Here is a 26041-nt window from a genome sequence, read left to right as displayed (position 1 = left end):
CTATAAGGTTTGTGATCCATTTTGAATATTTCTGCATAAATATAACCTAAAGCTGTATCTTGGTAAAACTAGATAAGGAGAACCTAATTAAACAAAAAAAGAGTTAAAAAAATGATAGTTAATTTATTTATTGAGGAAAAATATTGCAAGTTACATATTTGTGTGGTAAAGTATGTAAACCTCTAAGAATCTCTGTTCATTTCATTAATAAAGCATCTGTGCAGTTCATAAATAACACTGCCTTATTCAATAATAGGAATCTTGGTCTTCACAAGTCTTCGTGCAAGTATAGTCTTAACAACACAGGTTTGTGAAAGTGTGTCATGATTCAAACAAAGAAGATTTCTAAAAACCTCAGAAAAACACTTGTTGAAAGTTTGGACTCCATCTGTCAACTGTCGAGCAGATTGTGTACAAATGGAGGCCATTCAACATTATTATAACTTTTCAATCAACAAGGATCACACCAAGAGCAAGGTGTGAATTACTCCAAGAGGTCTCAAAGAAACCCAGGCTAAAGTCTCAAGATTGGCACATAAGAATTGAATTTCAGCCCATTCAGCTGGCAATAACAGAAAATCGATCCGTAGATGGCCCTATCTTCTCAACAAAAGTGTATGGTTAGACTGACTTTTGTTGAAGGAAATGTTGAAAAATTCTCGGGTCATCATTGCTTGCGCCCAATCAGCTGCATGCACCGTTTGGGTATTCCTATAGTGGTGGGCCCGTCTGTTAGAATACAAAAGGATACAGTAGGAGATTTATCCATTTACGCCTCATTCACACAGCTAAATTTCGGCCCGTACAGATCTGTGCGGCTTGCATGGCCATATCAGGCCGTTCCCGGGAAGGACAGGTGCAGCATGTGATTGTACGACTACCATTGATCTTCTCCATGGGAGTAAGAGGCCGTACGCTAACCAGAACTGCACATCTGTGTGGGTGTCATTGCTCGGATGCAGAAAGGATCCATCCTGTCTGCGTACGAGTACAGACACCCACACATGCACGGATGTGCAGCTCGGGTGAGCATATGGCCACGTACTACCATAGAGAAGAACAGGCTGCTGTGTACAATCACACGCAGAACCTGTCCTTCCCGGGAACGGTCCGATACGGCCGTGCACACCTGTATGGGCCGACACTTAGCTGTGTGAATGAGGCCTTATGCTGTTAGTGTGGATGGAGGAATCTGTCAGATTTTTCTCATTAGGCCTCACAGGCTGATCCAAAAAAAATTATCAGTGCATACCCAGGTTAAGAAACTAAAGGCCTCTTGTGCATTTGCAGCAACAAACAACAATTGTATGTATGGCATGATTGCAAGGTGAAATCCACTACTATTAAAAAAGGAACATAGCTTTATGCTTACGGTTTTATAAAGACCTCATTGGATTTTAGTGAATTTTTTGGCTTGAAAAAATTTTTTATGTTTGGCAAAAGACAAACACTGCATTCCATCATATAACCTGATCCTATCTGTGAAATATGGTGGTGGAGGTATTATGGTTTAAGTCTTATTTGCTGCCTCAAGATCATGTCAGCTTGCTGTCATTGATGGAACTGTAAATTCTGAATTGCATTTGAAAATGCTGATGGAAAATATTAGGGCATTCATCTATGAACTAACCTTCAAGTAAAATTGGATCCTGCAGAAAGACACTAGCTTATCTACAAAAAAATGGTTAAAGCATACAAAAGTTAACGGTTTGCAATGGCTGAGCCAAAGTCCTGACCTTAATCCTATAGCAATGTTGGTTATGGTCCTGAAGCGAGCAGTTTATGAGAGGAAGCCCACCAACATCTGCGAGTCGAAACTGTTCCGTAAGAAGAATTGGTCTAAAAATGATCTAAGCCATTTTGAAGGATTGTTCAAAAGTTACCATAAACTCTAAATTGCAGTTCTTGCTACCCATGGGGGGAGGCACACCAGTTGTTGGAAGTGAAGATTGGATACTTTTGCTATGCACAAATATATGTAAAGTAGCTTTGGAAAATGTTCCTAAGAAAATACAATAAATGACCACGTGTTGTGTTTTTTAATCCCTTATTAAATTGGGTTCTCATTATTTTTAGTTGCATGAAAAATAGATTATGTTTTAGATCATATTTATGCAGAAATATTGAACATTTAAAAGGGTTCACTCTGAACAACCACTTTATATTGCCACCCAAGCTTGTCTGGGCAGTTTGCTTCCAATCATCCTATTTTATAGCTATGCTATATCTACTGTGTCTTGTACATAGGAACCGTTCAGGCTCTTTATAATGGTATGCTTCCTGATTCTGTCTTGTTAAGTGTTCTGTTCCACTCTCTTTACTTTATCCTACTTCTGCTTTTGTTGGACAGTGTCTATGAGTGTCTATGATTTACAGTAGGTAAGTGTAGTGACAAAAAAAATAGAACAATAGACAGATGGTTGGCTTTGTAATCTCTTGCAGTCAACATTTGTCTACTTTCCATCCTGGATGATGCTAGTTCTCTGTCCCAACCAGTCATTTATAAAATATTCAGTTTTATTAAATATGCAATAAAAAAAACAGAGGTCCAAACCTGGCACTCACATATACCTGTTGTTTACATCAAAATTATATTTATGCCGTAAATAAACTGCTGTGCCATTGAGCATTTAAACCCAAAGACATTCTGGTTTGTATTGCAGAAATGCAACAGGCCCTTCTGGCCTGTCATTTTACTTTCCTTTCACTGCCACATTTATTTAGAAGGACTTTTTGTATTACCTGAAATGTAAAAGTTGACCTATTTCCCCATGTTTTTTTAAGAAATGTTTGGAACAAAGTGATGAACTACTAGTTAGAGGTCTATTGGAATCTTTAATATAGTCTTTTATGATTCTGGTAGTGTAGCCAAAATAATAGAGTTGGTAAATAAACTGTAATACACAATCTGTGATTTATCAAGTTACATGTATGAACTGTTATGGACTGTACTGTGTATCACCGTTTACGTAATTTTATACGTTTTACCTGTCACTAAGTATTTGGAGCTTGAACCTGGGTGGTAATGGGTGCAATAATGATATCTAGTGAAATTACAAGGAAAGGATCCCTCGCAGGAAGCCAGTGAATATGATGATCTGTAGTATCTGATTCAAATAAATTCAGTGACAGCATTTTTTTTTACCATAAATTGGCAGCCTTTTGAATTTTGCATTGTGCCAACTGGAAACACATGGGGGAATTTATCAAATCAGGAGCAAAAGGAAACTGGAGCAGTTGCCCATGGCAGCCAATTAGCATCTCTCTTCAGTTTGCTCAGGTGAGATTTGAGAATGAGACATAGAAGCTGATTGGTTGCAGTGCGAATCTGCTCCAGATTTTGTCTACTCCAGTTTTGATAAATTCCCCCCACAGTGTTTCTGCTTATCTCTTAGAACAATGGTGTGTGAGGCACCTTTGCCAGTTCTTTCCAAATGCACAAAACAGCAGCTAATTAAGCAATATTTATACCTGTAAAACCACAACTGATAGTTTAAACCTATGGGGTACTATTTCTAGGGAGATAGCAAGAAGATGGAAGATGCCGTTACATATTTATCCCTTCCTTCCACTCGCAATCAAATGGACACTAAGGGCTCAACATTCAGCAGAAACAACAGCAGCTCTGGAGGGTTGTCTGTTAGCTCACGTGATGCTTTTTCAGTTGCAACTCTTGTATGTTCTACCAAACTGACACAGAATGGTAAGTCCTTTTCAAAACTGCCTACACTTTATTTATGTATTTTTAATGATGCATCATGTGGTAGAAATCAGGCTCAGTTTATGATTCATTGGGTAATCCCTGCTAGTTTATCAGTTGAAAGGGGGACAAGCGCCAGAAGAGACACTTAGCTACAATCTAAGCAGGCTTGTTCTGCACTTTTATTCAGCAAGACAGCAAACAAACAGTTTCAAAGCAAGATGGCTTTGTACAGCAAGTCCAAAGCATGAAACAAACAAAACATCTGCTCATCCAAGCCACTAAGTAAACTCAGGTCAGTTTCTAACTAACAGTTCCTGACTAACAAGCCTACCACTCCAAATGCAACAATGCATCCAAAACTATAAAAGCCATTTTTACCAACTTGTATACAGCTGTTGTAAACTTGACAGCTCTCCTGTGTGTGAGTGTAGGTCATGGCTTCTAAAGGTGCCCATACACCTGGCGATTATCGTACGATAATCACGGGAAATCCTGCGATCGTACGATAATCGGCAGGTGTATGGAAGGCGTGCTACCGTTTCTACTGTACGGTCGCACGTCTTTTGTCTTATGAGCATTGTTTGAAAACCAGCCGAAAATCGGTGGGTTCGTGGCCTGCTCGTAAGACAAATTCCGAATAGGCCAGTGTGCGCACACTGCCCGCTCAGCATTGCAGTCATCGGAAGCCCTACCCTCAGCGGGGCAGGCTTCCGATGATCGCAAGTACTATCTGACTGTCCAAGATGGGCAGATCGTACAAGCTTTTTACCAGTTGACATCCGCGGTGTTAAACCCCCTTCCCATCCAGGCCATTTTTCAGTATTCAGCGCTGCGGTACTTTGACTGACATTTACAACCATTGCAAGATGAAAGTCTTGTGATGGTTGTAAAGTGTATGGCCAGCTTTAGACATAAGGCTTGTTAAACAAGAGGCAGAACAATTCTAAACATTATACCTATGGCATAGCTAGGGTATTTGACAGCCAGAGCAGATTAAAATAACACTAAACTAAGGAATTACATCTCAAAAATGCATTTAAGTACCCTAACTATTAATAAAAATTTAGCTTATTTGTGTATCACTCATCTGTAGATCCTCAAATCATCTCTGAATTTGTGACGACACTGTCCTTCCTTCTAGAGGGTGGCTACTACTACAGTTTGTGGGTCAGCACCTACTAGACAGGGGAAACCCACAAACTGCAGCAGAGCTGCCTCTACCTACTACAGGGGGGATTAGGGTTTGAGCCACCTACCTAAGGGCAGGAGGTGGGATTTGAGCCACCAACCGTAGAGCAGGGGGATGGGGCTTGAGACACCTACCACAGAAGGGGGGTGGGGTTGGTTGTTTGAGCCACCTACTACAGAGTCACTTACTACACACACATTACCCCCATATACAATGCTCCATTTACAAACACTACCCCCCATATACATTGCTCCCCTGCCATATAGGCATTGAAGCCCCCACAAAGACATTGATCCCCATACACAGACATGGCCCCCCTCCCCCATATACAGACATTGCTCTCTATACATTGCCCACCCCCCTCAATACACATATACAAAGACATTACCCCACAGACCTAACAGGATTTTCGCACACTCACATCCTCTTCTTTGCTGTAGCTGCCTACACTGATGACGGATCCAGATCTTTTGCAGCCTTGTTTGTGTCAGTTCGGAAGCCGATTTGCCATCTACCTCATGTCTGGGAGTCCTACCTCATGGCTCTGGTAGCCCCGAGTCCTGACTGTGCATGGCTTGCTGTGTCCAGTGTCACCTGACTCTGTCGTGTAGATTGCTACATGCCGAACTGGCTTGTCCCTGACAGTGCCGTTGCTACTCCTTGTACCGCAGGCCCTGGGTTTCGGTGTTGCTCTTGGGGTGATTAGGGTGTGCCCAGACACTCCATGCGCATGCTTGTGTTTGCAGTAATATTGTACTACTTTTTTATTCTGAAAAATTACCACATTTTATTTACATTAGAACTGTACTTTGTATGTGCATTCTTGATTTCTTTAATGTGCAGCTCTACAAGTCAGTTATGGACATGTATGTTTATATGTATTTTTTTCTTTTATAAATAATAAATATCTTATCTTATTTTAGTTGGCCTTCTTGGACTTCTAAAATGGCGAATGAAGCCAGAATTACTGCAGGAAAACCTGGAAAAACTGAAAATTGTTGATGGAGAAGAAGTTGTAAAAGTATGTAAACATACAATCCAGGGACGGGGGTGGGCAATATTGGGTTTACCCATGATAAAGGATCTTGTTTACCATGGACTTAAAACCCAACTGAACTTTCAGTTTAAACCAGTACACTGCAGGTGCATCAAAATAAAAGGTGGGCAAGGTCTTACAGTTTGTTTTCTTTAGAAAGAAGCCGCAGCTTGAGAAGAAAAGTATTTTCAAAAAGGAAAATAATAAATGTACTCTCATTTGGTGATGCTACAATAAATATCAAAACTATCTATGTAAGGCAGCGTAAATCCCGCATATACAGTATGTGAATGGTTGGCCACCCTGAAGCTCCCAGGGGGTCAAAGGCTTTATCAGTGAATATGAATGTGGTGGACATATACTGGTACTATTTCATTATCTAGCAAAGCATTAATAATATGTATGCATATTTTGACATCGATGGTTTATCTCTTTCATTTGTAGTTTCTTCAAGACACTCTTGATGCTCTTTTTAATATTATGATGGAGCATTCCCACTCAAGCAAGTATGATATCCTTGTCTTCGATGCCCTGGTAAGACTTTAGGTTCATAACTACTAAAAGGCAAAGCCTACAGATATTTTACTTAATTAAAATCTGAGAGTCCATTTGATAAATCACATAAATAAGAATATGATTAGCCGTTCCCAGTGAAATCCCATCGAAACGAAGTAAGAAAATATTACGCACAGAAAGCTGCAAATATTGCAAGAGACTAAACACTCTATTGAAAATTGTTCAAAATATGTAGCAAACTTAAAGTGTACTTAAACCCAAGAACAAAGATTTAATATATTGCATCTTACCAGGCCTTAAAAATAGTGTCTGCTTTAGTTTTAATTTTTCAAGCTTTTCTCCTTTATTTTCTTATGGTGATCTTGCCAATAACATGTTTCCTGTCCTACGGTGACAACACTTTCTCATTATACGGTACCTGTGGAGGAGCAGTTTTGTCACCCTAGCACAGTAAGTGTGTGAGGACTAAAGAACACCTTCTCTTCTTTTCATCTCCATAACATAGGGAGGGGATGTACTGTAGTCCACAGAAAGAACTGGATAGAGCTGACAATAGTGTGTGAGATTTCAGTGCAGCAGAGGTAGATTGTACAAGTAGGTAAACGCTTACTACATTTCTGGCACGATCAACAGGTATTTTGTTTGCACCTATTTAACAGAACGCATTTCATGATATATTAAACAGACCAAAAGCGAGCAAATAAGATCATTTTTGTTAGGGTTTACCTCTTATAGGTATTGTAAAATACAGGTTCAGGCAGTGGGAGGGAATGTAGTGACAGAGCTTGTATCTGAGAGCTGCTAGAGTGCAGCATGGATGTGCAGTGTTAATATTTTAACATTGCAATAGTGGCAGACAGCACTGTCAACAGGGCATGTCCTATCAGGCATTATGTAGAGGAGTGATACGCCCAACACTGCCTATATAGTTCTGGCACTGGGGTGATGCCACCTACTGGGAGAGGTAGAGAAAGAGGCAGGAGGCTCACACAGCCTTACCATCCCTATAATCAAGCAATGACTGCAGGTGATCTGTGTTGCAGTGTGCGTTAGCAACAGCTGAACACCTGTTTCTTTCACCAAGATCTCCTCCCCTGCCATATGGCTAATTTTTCACTTTCAGTAACATACACGTTGGCACTTGCTCCCACTGCATTTAGGCCTTTGTACGCGCATGACCAGCGTGCAGTTATTTGCGCGTTGTGCACATTTTAAAGAGCATTTGTATGCGCGTACATAAAGACGTGCATTTTGACTGGCAGCTTATGAAACATTGCGGACAATGGAAGAATGCGTGTTTAAATGTGCAAAAACACTCACATAAATGTACAACATGTTTTTGGGTGTTTCCATTGAAGTCTATGGGGCAAAAATGCACTTTTAACGGCCCAAAGAAGCTCATGTACCTTTTTAGATGTTTGTAATTTTCCTGCTGGCATTTTTCTGCTCAGGTGTGAACAAGGGCCATTGAAAATCATGGAATTTCTTGTGTTGGGCAATTAAAAGCGCTTTTTCAACTGCTCAAAAACGCCTAGGTGTGAATCAGGCCTAACATGTAGATCCACACTCACTACCCCTACAGTAGCAGCCACTTCGGTGCTTGCTGCCACTGGTAGGGATGGGATTTGGGTTCAATGCAAAGCCAGTCTATGTGAGATTCACCGACCCGCAAAAAAATAAATAAAATTGGCCCTAATTGACTAGTTCATCTGCCCCAAATCACTGGCTGCTAGACTGTAAACAAACAGTTGGAAAACGAAGGCATTGTCATTGAAGTAATATGGTCATGATGATATAAAGTTAATGACATCACCCTGAGTTACTCTAAAGGGGCTTCCAGATTGCTATAAGTTCCCCACAAACCCCCCATGTATTCCAACAGATCCTTATCCAGGCATGCATCCTGGGTGGTCAGGAAAGGGAGGGCAGCAAGCATGGTGACCCAGGCGGCCGCTATGGTGCTCCAGGGCCTAGGGGGCCCGGCCAGGACATCCCCCTGATGCTGTGCGGGCCGCCTGGGTCGCTATGGCATCTCAAGCTGCTGACTGTCACTGGCGGGTGTGAGGAGGAACATGTCGCTGTTAGATCACCGACAACCTGTCAGTGATCTGAGCAGCAGCGCGTTCCTCCTCACAGCCGCTGCTGAGTAAGTGACAGCCAGCAGCTGTGGGGGAGGAAGGCGGAGCCCGGCATCAGAAGCGGAAGAGGAGGCGGGGCCCGGCAACGGAGTAGGAGGCGGGGCCCAGGGGCGGAGGAGGCGAGGCCTGCCAGCGACCATTGAGGCGAACAGTGGATCGGGGCTGACAGGTAAGAGGTGTGCAGCCCACCTGAGACCCTGCAGAGTCTATGGTGGGCTCTGCCGGGTCACTCTCAGATGGGCTGTTTGGGATCTCAGGTGGTCTCTGCAAGGGCATAACTAGAAATCAAAGGGCCCCATACAAAATTTTGCTATGGGGCCCTGTCATTTCTATTTACGCCCCTGCCCCGTCCTGTAACATATCAGGCCACCTGCCTTTTAACATGGGGGGTACCTTTAAAGGTACCTTGCCCGAATATTAAGGGAAAAGGGTTTCTTCCCTTCACCCTGCCAACCAAAAAGGATGTAGGGGTTTTGGGGGACTTATAGCAATCTGGAAGCCCCTTTTAGAAAAAAAAGGCCTCCGAATATCTGCCCCCTCCCAGAGGAATTAGAACAGGGGTACAATAGTATGCCTTATTTTCAGCTTTATTTTGCTTTATTTTACACCATAAAAAATCCTTTAAAAACAATACAGAAAACAATTGTAAAAATAAAATGAAAACAATACTTGCTGGTTTAGTGGTGGGCTCCTTGATTCTTTTTATTCCTTCTCACCATAACCTTCTTGTTAATACTGTCTAGTTTAGAGCTGCAACAGTTAATCGATTTAGTCGATTAAAATCGACGATTGAAAATTTGTCCCAACCCTACTCCATATAAGCCATGGTTTCCATACACTGCAATAATGATGTTGAAAAAGCTCTGAATTCAGCCCTGAGTATAAATAAACAAATACAAAACCACTAGTATTTTCGTTTATTCTGTTTTCAGATTTACATCATAGGACTGATTGCAGATCGAAAATTTCAACATTTCAACACTGTTTTGGAAGCATACATTAAACAACATTTCAGTGCGACCTTGGCCTACAAGTAAGTTTAAGCTCTCTAAAGATCATTTCCAAGGGTGAATATTCTTATAATGCAGGTTTGATAAACAAATAATTTGATACATTTTGCATTTCTGAATTTATTATGAATCAGTATTGTGATACTGGCATCCCTTTGTATGTTTAAAAATAAAAACTATATTTTTTCTATTGTCTGTGACTATGCGCCATAATCCTTTTAATTGTTTATCCCGCATATACAAAGACTTGTTGCTATTATTCTAATATAATTTTTTTTATATTTATGTTTTTTAGTCCTAATGAAGGGTGTCTCTGCTATTTTTCTTATTTGGATAGAATGATAAATGAACTTGATCTGCAAATATCTACACAATTGGTACTCTTTTCTTACTTTGGAAGTTTCCGTCATAACTAGCATAACAACAATAATCTTCCATCTACAGTTTCGCCATTTAAAGTGATCAAACAAATAAAATTAGAGTGTTATATTAAAAAGTGTCAGCAAAACTTAAAGCATGGGTTTATAACATACAGTGGGGCAAAAAAGTATTTAGTCAGCCACCAATTGTGCAAGTTCTCCCACTTAAAAAGATGAGAGAGGCCTGTAATTGGCATCATAGGTAGACCTCAACTATGAGAGACAAAATGAGAAAACAAATCCAGACAAATCACATTGGCTGATTTGGAACAAATTTATTTGCAAATTATGGTGGAAAATAAGTATTTGGTCAATATCAAAAGGTCAAGAATTTTCTGTATACATGATTGGATAATTGAAGTGAATATTTACTTCTTTAGTAACTCAGACTCCGCATGTCTAAATTCTGAGATATAGGGTTGATTAACTAAAGAATATGCATGTATGATTTTCCATTGAGTTTATGTGAATATTAGATTGTATGCTGACAGAATTTAGCAGACAGTAGTACCCAGCATGAATAAAACCTATGAATGTAAACAAATAAATCTGCGCTTCTGGAAAAATAAAATTTAGTAATAAATTAAATATATTAAATTAATAAAGTAAGAATAAATGTGAATAAATGTGAATAAATGTGAATACTTTCTTTAGTCCAAAAATTGGCTTACAAGACAAAAAAATACCGACCAGCTAAAAACAGCACAGAGACAAACGTGAATGAATAAAACCTAGTTTCAAAGCATCAGAGATACCTTCTCTGGAACAAGAAAACATTTCCCCTGGAGTTCCACTTTATGTCGAGTTTATGTCAAGACTCTAAAGTGTATGTCAAGCAAAAACAGTTTTTGTAGTATTGGATAGAGTGGGGAAGGATTACAACTCCTGTTGCATTTTTACTGCTATCCAGGGCTCTGTTAGAGAGATTTACCTCACTTCCTGTTCTGCATCAATGGTTTTACCAGACAGGAAATAAGGGACACTGGCAGAAAAAGGTTTTGGCTGAACATACACTAAAATAATAATACTTATAAAATAAAAAAGCAGTTTGCAAATATTGCAGTGATTTTTATTGGAAATATTTAAAAAGTTCCATTATTTTTATGCCTTACTTAATGTACAGGATCACATGACTTTTCTGTGTTCATTACAAAGGTTGGTTATATAATTTATTTATATAGAACAATGTAGTTTGGGTGATTAGTGATGGTTTGTATAATCAGTTATTAAAGTGGACCTTTACCCTTTTGACTAAAAATCACATCAGCATACAGCTTTGCATGCTGATATGAAATCATCTTACATTCATTAGCTAAACAAACATATTTTTATTTTACTTACAATTTCTTTTTTTTTCATTTGCTGGTCCACCTTGGCACAAATGATGTAATCGTGTCCAAGCATTGCATTCTGGGGAGGTTACATCAGCAGTGCATTGCTGGCTAATCTCCTCTGTAATCTCAAGTAAAGGCATTTCCTCCCCTGAGATGTGCATGGTCACATGTCCTAGTTACATGTGCCAGAGTTCCAGAAAGTAAAGGGAATTATATTTCCTTAATTAAAATGGCCACTGTGAGACGAATGGGGAAGAAAAAAAAACTAAGGTATGCAAAGAATAGCAATAGAAAAACCTGCAATTATGTATAAGTATCTGTCTGTAGATTAATATTACTAAACATTTCTAAAGGTGTCTTTGTTGTTATTTTAAAAAATATGGGTTACATTCCTCTTAAAACATTCTTGCTTATTCTGCAAGATTATTTTGCACTAGTTTAAAATTGTTTATTTATTTCACTACTGCAACAGTAAACTATATGGAAACATTTTCTTGACAGGAAACTGATGACTGTTTTGAAGAAATATCTAGATATTTCCAGCAGAGGAGAGCAGTGTGAGCCAATTTTAAGGACTTTGAAAGCACTGGAATATGTGTTCAAATTCATTGTGCGCTCAAGAACATTATTTTCACAGTAAGCATCTCTTTTTGATAGACCTTGTCATTGATTAGTACTGTTATACTGATGAATTGTAGTGTTACTGCTCAAAGAATTATAATGTAATACTCAGATTATGCTCTTGAATGCTAATGAAAACTGTAAAGGGATTTATAAAAATGTATTTTGGGTTTCAGTTTCAAAGCTTCAGTATATATAAAACTGCCCTAATTGTTGACTTTGCAGAACAACTACGTGTTTCTAAATAATATGAACCTGCTTCATGCAATGAGGGGAATTTATCAAAACTGGAGCAGACACAATCTGGAGCAGCTGTGCACGGCAACCAATCAGCGTCTCTCTTTCATTTTCAAATCTTAACTGACCAAAATATAGAGAAGCTGATTGGTTTGGCAACTGCTCCAGATTCTGTCTGCTCCAGCTTTGATCAATCCCCCCCTCAAATATTTACAAATTGTTGCTTATTTTCAGTATAATGAGATTGATCACTCCTTTACTCTTTTGCTGCCAGAGCGGTTTTTGTCTGCACACATGTTAAAATGCACATTTTAGGCCTATAATTGAACACCCCCTGGCTATAACAGCTTACATCTCCCTGCATGCTGGCACGATTTTTTTAGCTGTGCTGGTGTTGTAAAAAAAATACTACAAATCAAAACTGGGAAAAAAGTGTTTTTTTTAACGTTTTTTTTCTCTTTTTTTATATTTTATTTGTCCTAAGTGAGGTGTTAGACACACATATGTGATATAAATATGTAGCCCTATCTGTCCTCTAAAAAACAATATATAATATGTGTGGGTGCACTTTGTAAGAAAGTATATTACTGACGTTGTTTAGAAGTCTAGTTGCAGAAGTAATAGGGTTGGAGGCCCAGGTTGTTACACACCACATTATTCTAAAAATTAGTTTTGCTTGTCTGAAAAACCTCCTGCCCTAATGCAGTGCACTTGTCCTATTACCAGTTGATGCCTCTAAAAGGTTTATGTGGCAAACTGTCAAAAAACGTTGTGTTGGTCTTGCGAACAATTGCATTCTCAAGTGAACCCAGATGGTGTAACATGTATTACCACTTTAGCAGCCATATAAGGATAATGCCTACTTTATATTTGTTACATGTTCCTATTCACATAGCATAACTTAAAAAAAAAAATTAATTGCTGCTTACTTTTCTATTTGCTGAAAAATACTTTAAAAATCTTACTTCGCTTTCCCTTTCTATAGGAGAGTGCTGGGGAGTCATGCTTGCCATTGAGCCACTTTAATAAAGCTGCACATACTTTTCTTATCATTACTCCAATGCATTCTTCCATATGCATTCAGTTGGTGTCCATCTGCTTTTTGCCTATTCTGATAATTAATATACTAAACAGCATTACTTTGTATATTCCACTTTTTTATGGTATACAATATTTAAACCACTTTTTCCTTATGCATCTTTACAACACTTAGGATAATTTGAGTTTTTCCAGCCTCCGGGAGCCATTCAAGAGCCATTTAAAGCATATATTGTACCTTGCGACCAATTGACTCATGATGGCCAATTTTGCCTAGATGTCCCGACTCTTCTCCACAATTTTGCCGAACACTCTGTTTTGTTCACCTACTTCATCTACTAGGCTTCAATCACCTCTGGTCATAAAAGGGTTAACTAAAAACCTTTGAAAACATGTCTTACACACATCGCAGCCAGAAAAAGTAAATATGATATGTGCAAATCAGGTCCCCTCAATGGAATAGGAAGCATGGGTGAGAAAGTGTATTTCCCACTCCCTGTATACACAGTGAGGAACTAATAGTTTGACATTCCTTATTTGCTAAAATTGACTGAGCTGAAAAAGCATGATCCCTGATTTTCCACTATGACTCCTAATATAGTCTATGGCAGCAGAGCGTGGTAAGGCCAGTAGAATGTTTGCAGAAGTGTACAACTTGAAAAAAAATGGGCTGACACCCTCCTAATCATGGCCAAGACATGGCTCAAATCTAGGTAATATTTAGAAATTTACTAAATCTACTAAAATACATAAGCTGTGCGGGTAGAATGTGTGTCTTCCCTAACGTACCACCAGCACTCCACTTTTTTGAAAAGAGACAGTTTTCTCTACAATGATCAGGTGCTCATTTTTGAACACTTACTGCTAAGACACTTCAAAAATCATAGTTTTCTGTATAATACGTGTAGATTAGAATAATAATGCTTTACTTCCAGGAAAAGAACAACCTGGGAAGTATTTTCAACGCAACATCAGGAATTATTAAGTATTATAATATTACATACAATTATTACAATTATTAAGTATTACAATATTACATACAATTACACTCTCTAGAGGCGGAGCCTGCTGTGCCCACCCCCTCCCCTGTCTTTACCTCCAGTCAGCGCTGGAGGAACAGAGAGGGGAGGGGGGGAATCTCTGCGGGGAGCAATGACTTATAGTGACTGCTCTCTGCAGGGAGAAAATTGTGATCTGAGTGGTTAACGGTATGTGATCTCTCAGTTCTTGATCAATAAAAGTTCAGCTTTAGTGTCACACATTGGCTCTAACTATGGGGTTGAGGGCATTTCACTCTTCATAATTCTCCTTTAAGTGAATTCAGAAAATGCTTTAAAAAAGCAAAGTAAGAAGAATGCATTAAAAACCCTGTTGTGCACTATTATGTAAATAATAGACAATAAATACATGATTACTCTCTGTAAGGATGAATCCTGAAAGATCCATTAATGTTCTAGCTTAAGTAAACATATGCTATAAATTACAACAGGGGCACTAATACCATATGTGGATTTGGTAGAAAAGCATACATTGCTCATGTAGCGCTCATCCCCTAAGTAGCCGCTGGTTGAACGACCTCTGTGATAGACCTCTTATAATGGATCCACAGCACACCAGCACACTATAGCCCGTACAGCAGCCGAGTGGCTCAACCGAGCCGAACCCATATGCTTCAGCTCGGCTGCGCCGTATTCACAGCCGAAGCGTGGAGAAAAGTTGGCCGAAGCAAATGACAGCTGGGCGGAGCCAGCTGTGATCTCATGGCTGGCTCCGCCCAGTTGTAATGACAGATCAGCGTCTCCAAATGACCTGGGGACGCTGATCTGTCATTAAATAATAACAAGTTGTTATTCATTGGCCGGGACCTGCTAAATAATAAACCTGCATTAAATAATAACAAGTTGTTATTCATTGGCCGGGACCTGCTAGAAGACTGTGGCAGGTGCAGTCCAATAGGAAACAGTTGGGCGGAGCTAGCGGTGATGTCACAGCTAGCTCCGCCCAATCGTTTTTATTTTGCATGCATCTGTCAGATGGTTCATTATGCGACGGGTGTTCATCTTGTGCGGTCGGGTCGGCGTGCGTTGTTTTTTATTTATTTTCTTTAATATATTTGTCTTTTTGTCTTAATTTTCCTATTTTTTACACATTTTAAATAATTTTTCCTTTTTGTTTTCTCATTCATTTAACTTTTTTTCTATTCTGCTCGCTACGTTGGGGGTACCGAGCAGAAAAGCTGAGTTATTCACTTACTGCCATTCAGGTCCCTATTAGAATAGGGGCGAATGGCAGCGAGTGAGCTGCTGGAGCTTCGACTCAGCCGATCCAGATGTTGGATCGGCTGAGTCATACTCCTTCTGCACTTCGGCTCAGCCAAACATGCAGAGCATGTGCGGCTGACTGAAGGCAGCCGATGTACGGCTGATTTTAGCCAATGTACGTCTGAAATCAGCCGTACAAGGTTGAAGTGAAATGAATAGCGGAACAGCGTTCGGCTCACTTCAGTTCGGCTCCGTTATTCACTCGGCTGGCTTTGGCAGCTAAGTGAATAACCACCTAAATGTTTGCAAATCCTTGACTAAAGTACAATGTGCTCTCCTGTAATGTATAAAGTACCTGTCATTTAGACCTGGGGTTTTTAGATTACCAATAAATATGAGCGCTTAATATAAAAAGCCACAATATTAAATGAATAGTATGTTGCATAGCTAAGATCATTTATTGAAGTCTATTTTTACAGTAATGCTTAGTTATTAACAAACCCATGCTTTCATTTTACTATATTTACTTTACTGATTTATGGTGACCTGCACTAACATGCATTCTCATAAGATAAGTTACTGTCTCAAATGATGTATAATTTCTGTTTTCCACTAGACTGTATGAAGGCAAGGAGCAGACTGAATTTGAGGAATCTATGAGAAAGCTCTTCGAATCCATTAATAGCCTGATGAAGTGTGAGCACAAAACTACCATCCTATTGCAGGTAAGGTTTGTTCTTGGCTCATTGTTAAATTGCAGAGCAGCAACATAAGACTATTTTTATACAGTAAAACAAATTTAATTGACTGTCTAGGTATTAGTGATGATTGAATGTTAAGTGTATGTCATGTATTTGGATAATGTTCACTGTAATATATTAAAGGCATCTAATGTTTACATGGAAAATTACTAGGCAATACTTGGTTATTTTCTCCATTTAAATAAAGAGAGAAGCTGAACATTGCTGTTTACGGTATATAGGGAGCTTTCATGATATGACATGCGTAGTAAAAGTGTGGGTAGGGTCAAAACCTGAGTTTGGCCACCTCTTGGTGGCTGCGATTTCATAACCCTTCACTTTAGCAAGTTAAATGCTAGCCACCCTGGTTTGCTGGATTTGTTAAGATTTCAGATTTCTTACTTTTTGTTTTAAAACATTAGGAGGAGGTGAAATTACTTGTTGGTTCTAAAACTATGACTTCATGTGCCCACAGAAAACGAGAAAACACCAGCATGCAGCAAATTACAAATTGTTAAAACCATATTCTCCAATAAACTAATAATGCACATCAAATATAACTGATAATAGGGAACACAGAGACTGACCTAAATTTCCTTGACTTTTGTACATGATTTGAATTCTTCACTTGAACTGATAAGAATAATTAGTGTTGGTGTGGATTTAAAAGTATATCTGGAACTAAAACTTTTTTTTTTTTTGCTGGATAAAGTAGGGAGGTTTAAAACCCCTGTTATTTTCTGTCATCTGTGCCTCATATGGGAGATTTCGCTTCCTGTCCCGTAGATTCAACAGAAAGTGAAAGGTCATCTTTCCAATGTGAAGGTGATCCCTTCTTAAACAGTTATGACCCCATTCATGTTTTGGTGGCAAGTCAAAATTTGGGATGCATTTTATTCCCGTTGATATTGGTGATCAGGACAACTATAGAAAGTAAATACAAAATGTAAATACCTTCTGGTTTCCTTTTATCATCTTAATACATTTGCAGGCTATGGAAACTTCCTATATGCATTAGACATTTTTCAAACATGAGGTCCGAGGTCCTCTGATTTGAAGGTGGAAAATCCAACTCTGTTTTTCAATTTTTTTGTGTGTGAGGTCCTCCCTTAAAATCTATACATCTATCTAGAATAAGGGTCTGGTATATATTTTGGGGGACACTAAACGTCATTTAAAAAAAAAATGTAATTTTCGACTGGGATGTCTTGAGATTTTTCATACTTTTAAAGGGTGCCGTGACTGAATAAAGTTGAGAAATGCTGCTATACATGGCAATATGGCAAGTAGAACATGTGCTATAGCTTAGTGAATTGAACATATATATTATAGGGGACCCCTAGACATTCATCTAGTTACCTTAAAGAACAGTCCAGCTTTTATTTAATGGGAAGCTATTATGGTTTTTGTCATTTTGTTTCTGAAGGCTTACAAGTTTGAAAACACTTTTTAATAAGCTATATTCTTACATTTGTAAACATTTTAAATGAGAATTAATACAAAGTGCCTCTATTTTACTTTATTTGCAGATCCGTGTCAGCTTTTTTTTTGGCTGTCTCTAACTCTAAATTATATGGGCTATATGGGCTACAAACAGGCTGTGTATCTCTCCTTATACTGTACTACTTATTTTTTCTGTGTAGGGCAGAATGAGGCTTACATTTTTCCCAGAGATTGGCTTTAACAAAAAAAACAATGCTATCCTTTTTTACTTACAGTGCTCTACAACTAAGTATTCTTATGTAATCATGTAGTTCTACTTCAATATTGATTTGAATAACTTTATAGAAGTAGATTGATTATGTATTTCGCCAACCTTGGGAACATGACCTTACAACATATACACAGCCACAACCTGCAGCACAGATAAGGCAGGGTGGATAATGAATGATCTGTGTCACCCCTATTTATGTTATTAGTTTGGTAGAATATTGACAGACATCCCTAGCATACCATCTGAAACAGAAAACAGTTTTCCCCTGTCTGCAGCAGCCTGTTAGCCTTGGTAAAATACATAGATTTTTCTCCTAGTATAAACAAATCTCTTTGCACAGAACACACTGCCTGTGTTGTGTACTAGGAAGAAAGATGGGAGTGAGCAGTGACTGCCATTGCTTAGTGTCATTTAGTATCAGTAAGATTGTAGAAGAGTTGGAGATTGTGAGTTGTAGTGCGAGTTGGGAACTGGAGGGTGTTTAGGCTATCATTATTTAGACTTACTGTTTTTACATGTTTGATATTCAGCTTCAAACAGTGAGATCCTGCCCTAAAAGTACAGCACAATAGTCTATAACTATACATCTTAATGCAAAGATGCCCAATACTGTTCAGCATTTCAGCATACTTGTTTTAGTAAATGGCATACCTAAAGCAGACCTAAAGTCAAATCTTGCTAAAATTACATTGATGAAATACTTGTGAACCAATAAGGACTTAATTCATGTCCCACTGGCTGCAGTTTTTCCTTCTACTTTTTCCTGTCTGCTGTGGCTCCGATAGCTGCTTCACACGATTGTGGTGAACAGGCTGAAGTGAAAGAGGGACCTAAATGCAGCCTGTTATGGAGTCATGAAACAGTGGATTTAAAATCAACATTTGACTTTAGTTCCACTTTTTTTTTGCTATGCTATTAATATTTGTGCAGTTTTCAAATAGGAACTCTATGTGGAAAGGATTGCAAAATGGAACTGCATGTATTAGAGGCAGAGATGAAAACCATACCATTGGTTATAATGACACCCAACTCGTCATGCATTTTGTATGCTGTTATACATACATTTGACCATGCCACAAATGTGTAAAGGGTCCCTACTTGATTACAGTTATTGGTAGGACACTGTATAATTATCTATCTCTTTACATCCACCGTAGGGCCATAATTTCCATTAAATAAGTACCGTATATACTCGAGTATAAGCCGTCCCGAATATAAGCCGAGGTACCTAATTTTAGCAAAAAAAACTGGGAAAAAGTATTGACCCGAATATAAGCCGAGGGTGGGAAATGAGGCAGCTACTGGTAGATAGATACCAATAAAATACATTAATATTTATTTAAAAGAATGTCGCCAAAAAGCTAACATTTATTTTTGTTATATGGACAATGGTAAAGCAGGTTTATTTTGGAAACATTATCTAGAAAGTTGTTGCTGTAAACCCTGCTTGATTACCGTTGTTGGTAGGATACACTTAATTACTCATCTTTATTCTATTATTTATCTAACTACATTGTTGCCATTACGCTAACATTTTGTTTTGCATACTATTGCAAAAAGTAGGCAAACATGAGGCAAATCTATGAAACCTTGATGCAGGTTAGATTTAGGAAATTGTCTATCTTTCTGCAAACTAGTTATGACAATTAAACAACTGTATGTTTTAGAAGTCATCAATATCACACCATAACATGATCAAACATTTATAGTGTGAGAGTAACCTATTAAATCTTAAAATTTATACATATTTAAAAGCACGCTTGAGTTTTCCTGGAATGACGACACTACTACATTATATCTGTAAAAAATAAGTCAAGACAATTGGATGTGCTGTATTTTTCTTGAAGACGTTTCACTTGTCGTCCAACCAGCTTTCTCACGACCAGACGACCAGTGAACCATCTTTAAGAAAAATACAGCAAATCCAGTTGCCTTGACTTATTTTTTACAGATATACCATGACCTGGATGAATGAGAATCTTCACAGACACTACTACATTATGTTATATCAGCAGAAGAATTGTTATTTTACTGTTTTATTGTATTTTTTAGGTTGCTGCTCTGAAATATCTACCAGCAGTTCTTCAAGATGTGGAGACAGTGTTTGATGCCAGAATGCTTAGGTAACTGTTAAATATATGAATCAATATTTTAACTGTCAAAACACAACTCCAGGATTTTTTTCCATTTAAGTGGCTTCTAAGCAGGGTAAATTTAGGTTGCAACGCTCACCTTCTGAAACAGGCCACTGCAGTACGTCTCTTTTGCCACAAGGTGTCCTCATTCTTTTGTGTTGAATTACACTGGGAAGACAAATGGGTGTCATGGATTTTCCCCATAAGAATTTAGCACCATGGCACCCCAATTCGTAGGGTACTGAAGCAGAAAACGGTGCTGGCATCATTATGTCAGCGCCACTCTCTACATCAGCAGAGAACCACCCTGGGCCGCAGAGGAGGCAAGGAAGAGAAGAGGAAGAAGACCAAGCATATCACATGATTGGGCGGAAGACATAAAAAAAAATATGTATTAAAGAGAACAAAACCTAAATTTAGGGGGGCCTTATTAAAAGGGAAATGGGCGATTAGTGTAGGGGACTGAGCCCAAGATGGTATGGTAAGAAAACCTGTCATAAAGGCAATATGGAGACTGCCATTGCGACTTCCCTCTGAAAATGTTAGTTTTCAGGCTCTTTTGCTGACCCACTGGCTTGGGTAATTTATGAGCCACTTAATTGACACAATAAAAGTATGCAATTCAGGAAAGTCAGAGAAAAGTCAGAAATCCTTGTCTGTTCCAAATGATTAAAAAGTATTAACATAAGCATGGCAGCCAGACAACTAGCATTTTTAAAAAGGAAGGGTCAGCAATGGCATATACAATGTATCTCTAATTACAGAATTTCTTTAAAGTCTAATTCCAGCCAAAGATTTTTTTGCCATGCTAGAAATTTGTTTTCATTCATTAAAGGAAAACTATGCCCCAACCCTTTTTGGCCATAGTTCTCTTCAGGGTCATAGGAGGGCAATACTGAGAGCGCAGAGCCGCAACCGGGGCAGATCCCGACAATATTGTTGACATCCACCCCGCTGGCTGATTGCCAGCTGGCTCTGCCTCCCTAGAAGAGGAATTGGACACTAGCAAATAAAAAAGCATTGACCAGCCAGTTATAACCCCTCCCACTCCCGGCATGCTTTAGTTTTTTTGCTAGTGTCCTAGGCCATCTTTTCTCTACTAAGAAAAGTTTACCCTTTTTACTAGTTATTTAATTTTTTCAAGACCTAATTCACATGCTGCTAAACTGTGCTTTCTTTGCAGCTACCAAGGTTGCCTAATCCTCAGTGATGCCTTGGAGGTCACACCTGGACCCCTGGACCTTGCTCAAAGATTGTGGGGTCTGCTTAAAATGTGTACCTTCAGGCACTGGGTTCTGTCTGTGTCACTTTCCAAACCATTAGGTACTATGTTAGTTAGCTGTAGAGCATTTTCCAGGTCCAGAGCCATGGCACAGTCTCTGGTGTGAAACAGACTCTGAAAACCCTGATAAGTATGCCATACATGGCGTGAGGAGCTACTATACAATCTTGTAACTTTGAATAGCACCATTGTGCCCTTGTTCTGTTAGTTTCTGCAGAAACGGTTAACACGTTGTGCATTCCCCACTCTGTTCCTGCTCTGTTTTTATTCACCATGAGGTGCTTCTTCCCACCATTGCTCTTATCTGCAAGAAACACATGGGTAATACCTCAGTTGAGCTTGCTGTCTGTTACAGTGACCTGGCCATCTTTAAACTGCTTCAGCTTAAGCAGCTGGTTGGGAGTAAAACAAGTAATTTTTTTACCTGGTGTTCACTAATAACGTGTTAAGCAGTACAACATGTCAGATCACAAGAGGAAAAGGAATAGTCCCAATGCATCAGTTGTGGGTTGGATTGCAGAATCCCTCCTAAAGGACCTGACACTGATAGACTTTCCCATACTCCATTAGGTGTGGCTTCCTTTTCTACCTCATCCAGAGAGAAGTTTTCCAGTAATGCTGGATTCTATGGGCCAAATTGAAATGATGAAATTGTGACTCTGAAAACAGAGGATCTACACCTCTTCTACAGAATCACTTTTAGGCATTCCTGCACCTGTAGTAGCTTTTGAGCCTTCTGCTTCAGATGGACTCTCACAAATCATTGATTGATGAATTTGTTTCTGAAGAGCCTCAGTCAGCTGAATTCGCTCTCAGGCTCTTATTGATAAGTCCTACATTAAAATGGAACAGCCTGTGGCTTCTACTAATGCTGTTACTAGTCTAAGATGTCTAAAAGGGCCCAAGACTATCAAAACATTTCTAGTTCACCTGGATTGATCCTGTTGTGGATCTTCTGATATCCTGCCTTAATAAAACACTGAGCCCATGGACCTACATAGATCCTCATGAACTTACATGAATCCCATCAATAAATCCTTGTTTTCAGTACCAGGTCCTGCTATTTAACCTGCCATAGTTGAGATATCAGACCTTAGGGGAGTGGATTAGTTGTAGAGCACTTTACTTTCAGCCCTACTTTATTTAATTGATGGCATAGTTGTTATTATCCATGTTATTTCCTGAATGACTATCCTGTCTTTGAATATGAGAACATTTCTTTGGCTGACATGTTGTTCTGTGGAACAGCAATGTAAAACACTTGCTTCGCATGCTGTGCAATGTTAAATGTCTTTTTGGTGCCTCACTGGATAATTTAATAAAGGATGTCACTGGTGGTAAGAGTACTCATTTACCACAGCAGAAGAAGCCTAAGCATCGAACTGGCAAATCTTCTCCTGCTCCTGAAGCCCCAAAAAAGTTTATTTTGTTTCTCCCGGGCTTCTCACTCCAAATCCAAACTGTAGGGAGGAGCCCAGTACAGCCGCAAACCTTGGGCCCCAAAATCCTCTAAGCCTCTCCCGGGCTTCTCACTCCAAATCCAAACTGTAGGGAGGAGATTATCATTAATACTGTACAAGATACAGCGACATATGGAGAAACTGAAAAAGTGATTCAGGACAATGCTATACATTTAAAACATGACACTATTTTACAATTCTTCTACCATTTTGTTTTTATTATTATAGCCAGCTGCTGTACGATTTCTATGCCTGTATCCCTCCTGTCAAGTTACAGCAACAGAAAGTGCAGTCATTGAATGAGATTGTTCGCAGTAATCTGTTCAAAAAGCAAGGTAAGTTTAACATTTCATAGTTAATTTCGATGACATTTTTTTGTGTAACAATCATTTTAGCAACATGAATGTAATGTATTTCAACTTTTTTACCTTGTTATTGAACAACTCTTTTCATAACTGAACAAGTGACAGTGTGTGTTATATACGTGTAACTCCCTGTAACATATATCAGGGAATCACACACATTTGTGATATATTGTCATTTTTGGTGGTTTGCCTTTAATAGCTATCCCTTTTATTTGCTGTGCTGTATTTCCTTACTCTCCAGCACTGTACCGATGTGCCCATTCACACCATGCATTGCATTAAACATGTGATACCATGCTATCACACAGAATACGGTACCGTGCGCTGGGTGCATTGCCATTTATTTGAATGGCACCCCAACACACAATCCTGATGGTCTCCTGCGGTACCACAATACTGTGAGTTGCAGTGAAAAAATGTAGTGTGTGCACCAGTGACGTGCGGTACCTCTTGCTTGGGTGAGGTATTCCCCAGCCCCACCCCCACCGGCCGAAACTCCGCCTCCTGATGGCCAAAGCCCCTCGCCTGACAAAGCCCCGCCCCAAAGCTAGTGGAAGGGAGGAGCCTCCCTGTCCCTCACCGCCGAGGCTCCGTGACAGGTTACACAGCGGGGTATGGCTCTACAATTAAGCTCCAGTAAGGTTAATATATATTAGGCCAATTAAAACTTCTGGTTGTATCCAGGATGGGAAGATATGCGTGTCCAAGATTGCTGTTTGCTGAATATTTACTTTGTTTTAAATAACCGAGGGAGCGGAGGTTGTTTGGTCTGTTAGCTTTGGACTTATACTTGGGTAGCTGTAAGTTGCTCCAGGTCTGTTAAGCTGGCCATACGCTCTGCGATTATCGTTCGATTTCTTTCGTGCGGTCATTGAACCCTTGTTCGATTTCTGCTCGAATACCCCATCATGCATAGACCAATGTTGATTTCAAAAATCATTCGTTAGCAATACTGACTCACGGAATTTTGTCGATCGACAGAATGGATTTTCATTTGCGCATGACCAGTGTTCTTGTTGCAATTTTTTTCAAACGAAAACGCCACTAATCCATCGATTTTCGTACCATTCGAAAAAAGGTTTACAGCCTCACCCTTCGAGAAAATTCAGCCAGGAGTACAGTAAAATAAATAGTTGGGTTCACATCAACTGATTGATTATCATTCGAAAGACCATTCATGGACGGTTTATGAATGATAATCGATAAGTGTATGGGCACTTTTATCCAGTAGCAAAGATTTATTTTCCTTTTTTCATTCTGCTTTTCTGTTTTTTTCTCCTGTACATAATGTATATAGTCTTTGTAAATAAATTGCATGTCTGTTTCACAGAGAACTGGTGTTTGCTGTGCCTGTTTAAAATAATGTAAACTCATCCAGGAAGTCATACACGCCCTGCTGCAGAGCGAATCCCTCACAATATATACAGTATATATATATATATGTAAAATGCCGCTCTGTTTCTGCCCCCTATAGGCACATGCTCACTGTGCCTAATGTTAAAATCAGCCGATGTTTATTATGTATGTTATCAATTGCTCACAATGTTTATAAATATTTCCAGAATGTCGTGATATTTTACTGCCAATGATCACCAAAGAGCTGAGAGCATGGTTAAACAATGGCAGGCAAGATCTACCACAAATGAAGGAAAAAAAATTATGTGTTGAACTGCTCTGTAGCATTCTACAAGTTCTGAGCTCTCAGGAAAAGGTAAGCTGATCAACCTTCAGGGCTTGTTCACACCAAATGCAGACTAGATCTGCATTAGTTTCTGCACACGCAGTGCAGTGTGTTTTGCCGTGTTTTTTGCCGTGTTTTGGGCCGTTTTTTAGTTTAAAATGGGCTTTCAGTGCGTTCCTGGGTGTTTGCATGTGTTTTTTATGCATGCTCTGGAACTGAACGCTCTGGTGTGAACTAGAGCCCAAAATACCATTGGAGTACATTGGATGCAGTTTTGATCCGTTCTGTAACTGCTCTGCTCTGCTCCTGGAACGCGTTTGGTGTGAACTAGCCCTTATCAAAATATTTGTATCAACTTCAGATATTTTGATCCAATATCAGATTTGTTTTTATTTGTTTTTAATTCTCTTTACAGAATATAGAGAACCGTTATCCTTATTTTCTTCCCCAGAGGAGCTTACAATCTAATGTCCCCCTATCACAGGGTTACAATAGGAGAAAAAGGGTTTGTTATAGAGAAGAGTTTCTGGAATTGTGGACTGTTCCAGTATGGGGGCCTCATTTATTCTAATGGGTGCTTTTCAGATTCCAGTAGATTGCCCCCTCTGCAGAGCCCCACATCCCTTTTGGGGGACAGGATGTGGGGATGAGGCCCTTTTCCCCATACACCTGGGGGCAAGGTGCTTTGCACCCCCATCCTTGCAAGGTACTCATCGAGCGTTAAGGGCTTGTGGCCTAGTATGGCTCATTAAGGAGCCCCTTTTTCTGGCCACCTATGATAAATGCCTAGTTAAGTATCTTTTATGTAGTTTTAGGGGGACCCCATGCAGTTTTTTTTCCTGTATAGCATACAAGAAGCATACATCTAGGTAAAAAAAAACAAAAAAACTGCTTGTTTATGTCTAGGGGTATACTGAAGAGGACTCCAGCACATAAACTGTCTCTTAACATCCTTATGTAAAAATATAGTGTTTTATAAGCAAACCCTTAACCCTTGCAGTGTGGGGTATCCCTAAATGCAAGGGTAGATTTATTTACAAAATGTAGATAGGCTTTAAAGGGACAGTACACATTGTTTACAAAATTTTGCTGTCCATTAAGGACATAAAAAAACAAAAAACTGATCTGGGGTTCCCCTTACAATTCAATTCATAAGAATGTA

General features: G+C 39.2%; 1 protein-coding gene across 1 annotated transcript in view; it reads left to right on the top strand.

The window, feature by feature from the left end:
* The window catches only part of DOCK2 (dedicator of cytokinesis 2), a 173616-nt gene that overhangs the window by 42451 nt on the left and 105124 nt on the right, over nucleotides 1-26041 (top strand). Inside the window, exons 18-26 of the mRNA XM_018558336.1 lie at nucleotides 3520-3703; nucleotides 5816-5913; nucleotides 6373-6462; nucleotides 9515-9615; nucleotides 11847-11981; nucleotides 16119-16227; nucleotides 20009-20079; nucleotides 23062-23168; nucleotides 24761-24909. Coding sequence (XP_018413838.1) covers nucleotides 3520-3703; nucleotides 5816-5913; nucleotides 6373-6462; nucleotides 9515-9615; nucleotides 11847-11981; nucleotides 16119-16227; nucleotides 20009-20079; nucleotides 23062-23168; nucleotides 24761-24909 — 1044 coding nt within the window. The remainder of the gene's footprint in view (nucleotides 1-3519; nucleotides 3704-5815; nucleotides 5914-6372; nucleotides 6463-9514; nucleotides 9616-11846; nucleotides 11982-16118; nucleotides 16228-20008; nucleotides 20080-23061; nucleotides 23169-24760; nucleotides 24910-26041) is intronic.

Source organism: Nanorana parkeri, unplaced genomic scaffold (assembly GCF_000935625.1).
Source record: "Nanorana parkeri isolate BGI_ZX_2015 unplaced genomic scaffold, ASM93562v1 scaffold332, whole genome shotgun sequence".
Classification (NCBI taxonomy): Eukaryota; Metazoa; Chordata; class Amphibia; order Anura; family Dicroglossidae; genus Nanorana; species Nanorana parkeri.
This window is presented reverse-complemented; position numbering and strand designations above follow the sequence as displayed.